Source organism: Myiozetetes cayanensis, unplaced genomic scaffold (genome assembly GCF_022539395.1).
Source record: "Myiozetetes cayanensis isolate MyiCay16 unplaced genomic scaffold, myiCay2020 scf5-8, whole genome shotgun sequence".
Taxonomy (NCBI): Eukaryota; Metazoa; Chordata; class Aves; order Passeriformes; family Tyrannidae; genus Myiozetetes; species Myiozetetes cayanensis.
In genome coordinates this window covers 106,153,687-106,163,397 of record NW_026087742.1, presented here as the reverse complement: position 1 = coordinate 106,163,397, position 9,711 = coordinate 106,153,687, and the positions used below count along the sequence as shown (strand labels likewise).

General features: G+C 41.2%; 1 protein-coding gene across 1 annotated transcript; it reads left to right on the top strand.

The window, feature by feature from the left end:
- Positions 1-1,036: 1,036 nt before the first annotated feature.
- TASL (TLR adaptor interacting with endolysosomal SLC15A4) lies at positions 1,037-9,068 on the top strand. The gene is given in 3 exon segments (XM_050332179.1): positions 1,037-1,167; positions 8,186-8,688; positions 8,690-9,068. Coding segments are annotated over 2 exon segments (876 nt in total). The 5' UTR covers positions 1,037-1,167; positions 8,186-8,191.
- Positions 9,069-9,711: the final 643 nt, after the last annotated feature.

Below are 9,711 nucleotides of genomic sequence, written 5' to 3'. Positions count from 1 at the left end.
CACATGTACTTTTTCCATGTCCATATCTTAGAAGACTCTGGAAGAAAACTTTGATACTAGTCTCAATCATATGTTGCATCAGAGTGATTATTGAGGAAAATGGTGTTCTAAGAAGCATGGTTTCTGACTGGTGGAATTGGAGGCTTCTGAGAAAAAAAAACACAAAATGGTCCTCTATGAGGAAGTTAAAATTTACTGAGAATTAAAATGTATTTCTCTTATTCTTACAACGTAGGCATGCCTAATGATGCCTTCTTAAGCAAATTTTGTATGTTTTGTTGGGATCAATTACAACAGTCCATTTCCATGTTTCAAACAGTTGTCCTCTGCCCTTTAAGGAATACTCCAACACCAACCTCAAAGCCATATTCACTGTCTGTACACCTCAAGCTTGGAGGATGAATTCGTGCTTGCCTAAGTTATTTTCATCCACTACCCCTACTAAGACAAGCTGCCTGCCTGGGTATGGCAAGCACTGAGTGCTAAAAAGAGAAGGTCTAACTTAGGTCCAACTTCTCTCCTGACAGGTGTTACCCACACCAAGCAAAACCTTGATGAAGCAGCTGTGCTGTGCTGTTTGATGGAAGATTATATGTACCAGGGTCTGCAGACAGCAAAGTAGGCCTGCTGTGGAATACACTTCTGCTTCGGCACCTCACTCTTCCAACCTATTTGGCATGACAATCTTTACGTGTCAAGATGTCTCTCTGCATCAGCTAAAAGGAGATCGATGGATAGTGGCTGAAATGGGGTGCGTGGTAAGTTGCCAGCAGATGAGTAGGTTCTCTAAGATTGTTCTGGCTGTTCAGCTCCCCAGGGTTTTTTTCATATAACAGTCCATCTGCCTGGACTGAGTGTGGTGCAATCAGCTATTTTAACAGTACACAGTTTCACAATGAAGTTTCATTTAGACATAAAAGGGGAAGCAAGTTCAGTGTGTTGCAGTTCAGTCGGTTATAAAACCCCCTGATCCCCTAAGGGACTTTCTTTCTATACTTCTTTGCTTTAGACCATTAGAAGTAAAACAGATGTTATCTTAGAAGTGTATTTAAAAAGGAAATAAAAACAGAACATTCCATTTTGGGGTAGGACAGACATACAGGAAGCTTCAACCTAGTTAGAAGACATCAAATTTGCTGTACCTGGTCAGCTGCTGTATCTTTGGAGGTAAGAACTAAAATATACTATGCATTATATAAATGTATGATCATGTTACCCTTGTTTACCAAAGTGGCTCAGTTCTGTCTGTGTGGAACCACAGCTGGTAGAGGGTAAAATGAAGATGTGCTTTTTCTGTTTTGAATTCATGTGTGTTTGCAGAGTCTCAGCCACTGTCCACATGCAGTTTCTGCTACCTTAAGAAGTGATGAGAACATTCCCATGGTACCATTTTCACAAACATGGCCAACTGTGATTGCGATGTGACTTCAAAATGAAAAAAACTTTACACTGTTCCTCCGATATTTTTAAAGACTTTCACAAAATCAGACTAAAAATGTTTTTCCGAATATTTTTAAAGGGAGTCTTATGAGGTGTGTTGCTTTTATCATAATTATGGTATTGTTATTGAACTTTCTGCACGTGTTACTGTACTACGTGAGTACAGACCTCAAAGAGGAGTACTCTCTTTGTAGATTAGAAGTGAAAATAGGCACTGAGAGATGAATATGGGCATCGTATTTTAAAAAGAAATTATAGAAGAAAAAGCTGAGGCTTCTCTGAAAACACGATGATGTTAAAAAGGACAAACAACAAAACTTTATCATTGTGTTTTCCTGATTCACAGCAAGTTTCCTGGTTTGCTGCAAATTCACAGTTTGACACGGGTGTTCCTGCACATCATGCACCCACTCCCTTATTTTTTATGCTTTACAGCAGATGTGACTTATGTTTCAATGCCTGTTTGTGGACCATTTCATTCACTCATGGGAAACATCTTCAGCCTTTTCTCTCTTTCTTTCTTTACCATTTATTCATTTCAATTATAGAAAGTGTAGTCTCTTCCATAGGAGTGCATATGAATTTATTGTCCCTTTACTTCAAATGCTTAGATACAAAATGTTGTAGTTCATGTAGTTCAGTCACAATAACAACTAATAACTCATTAAGATAAACACAGGCATCCAGAAACATGAAATGATTTCTACCCCAGGAAGAAAACCAAAAAAGCACAATGTAGAAATATCACATAGTCAACTTCACCTTATAATTATGGGGTCTTATTCTTTCCAGCCTCACGTTTTGTGCTGTTGCTTATAGCTGTGGATAGGAGATGTAAAATGCTATCCAACTAGATCGATGTGATCCCAAACCTACTTTTTGTGGGTATATATGACTAAGAAAAATATAAAAAATTATGAACAAGGCTTGCAATTGTGAATTTTCAAGGAACTTGAACTGATGAAACAGACTTGATTGGGAAATTATTCAAGAACTCAAGAAGCTGTATTTACCAGCATACAGTTCTCATTGTATTTTTATGGAAGCATGTCCCCCCCAAACTCCTCTTAAAGATACAATAGCACTCAAATATACACTGAGAATGTATTTTTTTCTAAGTGAAAGAAATCAGCTGCTCCAGAAGCTCATTGTCATCCATTTAGCATGATTAAAAGTGGGTAGACTCTTGTATAACAAAAACTTTCAACAGTACAGTAGACATATAAAGTATAATGTGTTCTTGGGGAAGATGTCTTTCCTCACCTGCTTCCTTCAGCCTGTCCTTCAAGGAAATTCCCTTACACTCTTGAAATATAGGATTATTATTATCCTCTCAAACCTACTCATTCCCCTTGAAACATGGGAGAAGTACTCCTATCTTTCCTGCATCTCTTGAACTGTTGACATGTAAATAAGGAAGACGAGCAGTACTTTTATTTTCTTCTGTGGGAAGACCAAAAGATCAGAGTGAAGAGAGCTGTGGGCAGGGACAAGAAGAATTTGGCTCATGACCACTGCTGAAAGAGCCTCACAGGGCAGCCCCTCCGGTCCCAGATCTTCCAGAGCAGCAGCAGCAGGGAGAGGAAGTGACACACACAGCAGGCAGCATTAGAATGCTGGTGCAAAACCACCTCTTAGCTATTCCTCTTCTCTTCTGCCATGGGAAAAGTGGGCCAACTCCTGCCTCAAAGAGCAGCCACTGCTGTTGTAGAATCATAGCAGAATAGCATAGATTCATAGAGCAGCCCATGTTGTAAAGGACGAGATTATACAGAAGGTTGTCCAATCCCATCTTGAAAACCTCTGGTGAAGGAAACTCCACCGTGTCCCCAGGAAGGTTGTTCCAGTCATTGTTCTCACTTGTAAAAAATTTAATTTTTAAATTGAGATGAAATCTCTTTCTTTTTATTCCAGGAATCATTCAAAAAACATCTGAATGTGGCACCTAAGGACATGACTTAGTGGGGAACATGGTGGTGCTAGGCTAATGGTTGGGCTCAAAGACCTCTTAGAGGTCTTTTCCAATCTAAATGATTCTCTGACTCTGTTCCAATGTAACTTGTACTTTGCCACTTGTCCTGTCCATGTGGCTGCTTTTGAAAGGAGAGCCTCTATCTTTGCAGCTGCACATACTGGTATACTATGATGAGCTGTCCCCTACCTCCACTCTTATTTTCACCAGGAAAAAGAGTCCTAACTCCTTCAATCTCTTCTCACAAGGTAGGTTTTCTGGCCCTTTGATTATCTTCATGGCCCTCCACTGGGTGCTCCCCAGTTTGTCCACATTCTTGAATTTTAGAACCAGAACTGGACACTCCAGATGCAGCCTAACACATGCTGAGAGGGATGATCATATCTTCATCTCAGCCAGCAGTGCCCCTATGGGTGCAGCCCAGGATCCAATTTGCCAGCGTTTCACGGCTGGCTCACATTCAGCTTGTTGTCCACTGGGACCCGCAGGTTCCTCTCAGCAAGGCTGTTCCCCAGGCACACAGATCCTGGCTTGGACTGAACTCTTTGGTTATGTCATCACAGCGGAGGAACTTGCACTTTATTAAACTTGATACTCTTATTACTGGCCCTCTCTTCCAGCCTGTCCAGGTCTCTCTGTAAGATGGCTCTTCCTTCTGACACGTCCACCTTATCACACTGTTTAGTGTCATCAGCATTACCTGTACCCAAGCCAAATGAGGTTCACATTCCAAACATCTGTTGGTTTTGGACATTAGGAGAGGCTCTGCTTATCCACATCCACAGCTCATTATACTCCCTCCTTCACTAGCCTGATTTCCTCACACTGGCTGCACTGAGGCTGCCTGGGACCTGTTTCACACCAGCCCCAGTGGAAGGTGAGATGTGGGTCCTACAACACATGCATGCTTACTCTCCAGAATATTCTGCTTGCTGGGATTCTTGCATCCATATCTGACATTCTGAGGTGGACCCCAAACCTCACTGAAAGGATCCGTCTGTATCTCCACAGCCTGGAAAATTATGTCTTAAAACAGGGAAAAAATATTACAGATGGATCCACAGGATCTGAGTTCCCTCAAGACAGGGAAGACTGTCATCTGGGATCCCATGTAATAAATCATTTAGAACTCAGGGTATACCCTGTGATAAGACTTGAGCTCCAATCACCAGCAGCACAACTTTAATGCCATTCAGAGCCTTGCACAGAGATCTGAAAGCCAGACATATTTCAAAAGAGCTTGTCTGTTCTATGAGTTCCCGTCCCCTCCTTTTACAGTGCAAAAGAATGTCCCTTTCCCCACTGAAGTGTGATCCCAGCTGGCACCATATTCTTTCCATTTGCCATAGCAACTTTTCATCCTACTCAGGTTTTTGTATAGGACGCAATTTATGTTATCAGTTTATTTGCACTTCTCAGGTTGTCCTTAAGCATTTTGCTTATCCTGAGCCAAAAACTCCCATTCTGTTTTCCTGCTCTCAGATTGTAATCTGGGGTCTTTATGCAAACATTATAACCATTTACAAGAATTATGACCTGGCAAATTTGCTTCCACACACTGGCAATACCACTGTATTCTCCACGTGACATTAAACATTCATCCTGCCTTTAGGCTTTCTTCTGCTGGAGAACTGAACAAAAACCCCAGGCAAAACATATGAATTTTTAAGATCATCCGACAGTAATAAAGACCATGTCAGATAGAAAAAGTGTAAACCAGTCAGTCTTCTCTCTCTGTTTCCTCTAGGCTTACACAGAACGTAGTCAGCTCCCATCTCCAGGACAGTAGCCACACAAGGAAAAATCTCTCTGTTCACCTCACATGCAGAATCCATTAGATCAGAATTGTAACAAAAAGTTATGCAGTCATTTTCAGACAGAGGGAAGTGAAATCTGAATTTGAGGAGTGTGAAACCCAAATATTGAAAGACTTTAGTTATCATTTCTGTGCCCTTGGAATCCTGGTGTATGTGTATGTTTGTGGCACGGAAGGGGGATTAAGAGAAGAGGAAGGAGAAATCAGAATTAATGAAATCTGCAATCCTAATCAGATTTAAAACACAAAAATTAAAGGTGACCCAATTGCATGACTGCTGGAGTGATGACATAATAACTTGACAGAGGTATATATTTATATTAAATACTAGGATAAGAGAGACCAGATTTATATGCACCTCCCTCCCTATTGCATTCAGGTTCACAACACTGGCTATGAAAATTTCAATCAGATTTCCTTGTAGAGCTGGGAATAACCAAATTACTATGACAGCCCTTGCCAACTTCAGAGGGTAAGCCTGTAACTCATTCAGCAGGACACACGACTCCTGAGCACAATAGTAGCCTAATATTTTTGAATTTACCAGTTCTTTTGTTTCCACTCCTGTCTCAGACAGTCTGCTCCAAAACTCTCAAAATAAGTATAGCAGAATGAAGTGCAAAGAAATGAAACCAAAGGTTTCATTTCCCTCATTCATCACTTTATGGCAGAAACGACTCACATCTGGGGAGTAGGAAAGACTGAAGTGTCATGTGCTACCTGAACACAACTGCCTTTGCCTTTGTTGGTTGAGCAGTGGACAGGCCATATGTTACATTGCCACTCATTTCTCGGAATCCACATTAAAAATAGCATACCAATAAACGTATAACAATTCCAGATTCAGGCCAGCCAAAGTTAGTGGTGACTTTGCAATAAAGCCATCTGGGCCATGGATGGCTGGGGGAAGGGAACAGCCTTTGCACTGCAAAAGAGAGAAACAGAAGCAGAAGAGAGAGGAGGATGAGTTGATAACCTGTGTAGCTCTAGTATTTGGCTAAGAGTTCTGAGGGGGTACCTTAATCAGAGCTAAAACCTAAAGCAAACCTAAAACTGCAAGGAGTGCCAAGCCCCAAACGTGATTTTTTCCCCTCTTGTGTAAATGAATCACTTTTCACTAATTGCTACTGCCTGTGGGAAATCTCACACAACTGGCAGCATCAGAGAGGATCCAGTGTCACTCGAAGCAAGTGTTTGGACACATCTAATTCCCATTAATATTTCTGACTGAAGGAAGGTTATTTCACCTCCAACCTTCTCATCCTTCTTAGAGTGGAAGTGATTCCTTGTCTTTTCTCACACTGTCTCCTACCTAACATCTGTGCAAAGTCTATATCCATGCTTAGATAGGATTTTCACAACAATTATTATTAGTGCAGCATTCTGCACTAGCAACTGAGACACATAAAGTACTTTATTAAGTATTATTCATTCTTGGAAAAGATAAACTGAGCAATTGACAGCAGCAGAGCATAGTACAGCGTGTGCCAGAGAGATACCACCTCTTCGTTCACAGTCTGTGGCAAGGTGTTCCCATTCTGGGACTCCAGCACAGCAGGAGTTTTGAAAGAGACAGGCAAATTGTCAAATAACTGGGACATATTTTCGTATCTGCAGAGACAGTATCCATTAAGGATTATAATTGGGTTAAATAATAAATGAAGAAAAGTATTTGGAAATAAAACAAAGGCAAGCTATTTGTTTCTCAATCACGCAAGATATTTCATATTATAGAAAGAAAAAATAATTTTAATTTTAATTTATTTACAATTTGTATCTACTTTTTCTTTGCTGGATTAAAGAATTTGTTTAGGACATCTTTCCCATTGATTGTATCCTTGACATCTGTTGAAAAAAAAAAAGACACAGAGGTGGACTTAAGAACAGTTTTGGTGGTAGTGGAGCTGCTAAAGCTTGGGCAGAACATTTACTGATGTGCAAATGCATGTGTGTCCCTGCTAGCAAGTCTTGTCTGAGCAGCTTTTGAAACTGAGCTACCTGCTCAGAGAGTAGAGCAAGTTAGTGACTGTAGAACCCGACTGTGCCTTTGCAGAAATGCAATGGAGACTGATTTCAGAGCTAGTGGCACAACTAATCCCACAGTGAAAGAGCTGGAGTACTTGTGAAATGTGCATTTTCCTATGCATTGCACTGAAGTGTGTCTCTTCAAAAGTACACTGCAGATTTCTACATCTAGGGTGATCAGTTTAAGATTCCTTTATAGCAACTGGAGGGTGATAAGCAAATCCAGGGCACAATTCACCTCATTTTGATTTAAGTGTCTAAACCAGGCCAGATGTATCCAGTTTTGCTTTTGCCGCTGACATTTTCATGTCTAAAAGTGAGAGACAATTAATTCCATCCTGATTGCAATGCAGAAGTGCAAAGTGCAAAATTAATGGTCTGAGATTCTTTAGTGAAAAGGGAACCACACCTACAGTTGTTGATTAGTCTGGAACAGAAGGGGTGATACTCTCAGTATGAATCTCAAATCAATATAGTTCAGGGGCAGCTGACAAACCACACACAAAAAAGTTGCTTCAAAGCATATGAGAATAAGGAGGAAGCACCTTGGCTTCTTAATGAAGTTCAGGGCAAACCCAGACATATTTAAGTGTAAATTATTACAGGAGCTATTCCACAGCAAAGCACTTCTTGTCCCTCTCTCCACAAGTCACTTGACATTGGATGCATTGGACATGGCATATGTTATGTTACACAAAATATGCTTTGATGTGACTGAGTTAACAGCACAACAGGGAGATGGGATGATCACTCATTGACTCAGGTCCTCTGGAAGGACTGAGACACTCTTGTTCACGTCCAAATTGGAAACACCTCTCTGCAGCTATAACAGGCTTGTGAGTGTAAGCACTATTCAGTGAATTTATAATGAACTTTTTGTAATTAACTTCTTCTTTTCATTTTTATGTCTGTTGGTGGTTCCTTGACTTCAGAGAAGGATGCTGTCAGAAGGTTATCTTTACAGAATCACCTACCTTTGTGGAGAGCTGAACCCTGAGCTCTACAGCAAGAGTTCGGCTGATGAAGTGGTATATGAAATGAGGTCCATTAATTATTCCCCCAGGGAGGAAGCACAAGGAAAAAGCCTCCTTCAGAGATGCAGATCTGCTGGCAAGTGCATTTCCTCAGTCTGCTCTAGAGGTAGCAAGCACAGCAGAAGGCAGAAGGATAATCTCCCACAGCCTGCACATCACCCTGTGCCCACAGAGCAGCCATCTCCAGCTACTCATGGCTGCGAAGGGCTGACAAAAAAGGTCACCTACCTGGTTCCACCTTCCTGCAAAAGCATTTGCAAGAACTACAACGATTTGCATATAGCTGGGGACTACGTGGTGCCCATCAGCTCAGTCACGACAGATTTTGCTTGTGACAGTGGCATAGGCCCCTTCTTGGAGTCCTCAGAGATTCCTCCCCCCATGGAGTCCGTGAGAGCTCCCCTCCAGCGACACTGTCCGAAAGCCAGGCCAAGGCTACTCCTCGTGCTGGAGACTGACGAGCCTGGGGCCAAACCAGCAGCCCCTGTCCGACTCGGCCCTGAACGACTACCTCGAGCAGAAGCTGGTGGAACTGTACAAGCAGTACATCATGGACAGCACGGCAAACAGGGCATCCCCTACTCAGATCCTGGCCTCGGAGCTTATCATGGCTAACGTGGATCAAATCAGCATGCAGATATCACGGGAAAGGAACATGGAGACCATGAAGGCCAAAGACATTGTCATCAGCCGCTTCCTACAAATAGCCAGTGAGAAGATATCCTCAGAAATGAGCACTCCTACTCTGCATATTTCCCAGTATAGCCACATTAACACTTAGTGTTTGAATGGCTGACATTAGAAAGTTTTGATGTTCTGCAGAGTCAATTTTTAGTTTCTTAAGATACTTTTCTGTTTTGTAAAAATATGTTTATCCTCTACCACTTAAATTAAACCTTACAGTATGTATTAAATAAATAAAACTACCTATACAATTCAGTCTGTATTGTGGACCAGATGACTTTTTTTATAAAAAGTTATATGAGTAAGCCTCAGATATTAAAAAAGTTTCATAGAAAAATGGTTAAGAGCATATGACACTCTTCCAGATGCTCAGGTGTTTGTTTTCTTCCCCGCATGCTTGATATATCATTGCAAACTTCCTCTCTCTGGCATCTGCTGACCTATCCCTGAGTCTGTGCTTGTGAAGGGTTACACTCAAGCAAGGGCAAGCACAGTGATGACAGAGCCCCATAAATACAGAATTTAAGATATCATCTAATTGACCTCTCTACCACAAACAGCATTACTTATGACATCCATCATAGAAGTCTTTATAATTTGTTCTTAAAGATATTAAGGGACAGACACTTTATGGTTTCTTCTATGCTAACCTAATTATTTAACTTGACGTCTTCCTGTTCAAGAGTTACCATCCATTTTTGTGAAGCTCAGGCTATGTTTCCAAAGAGAAATCATCATCA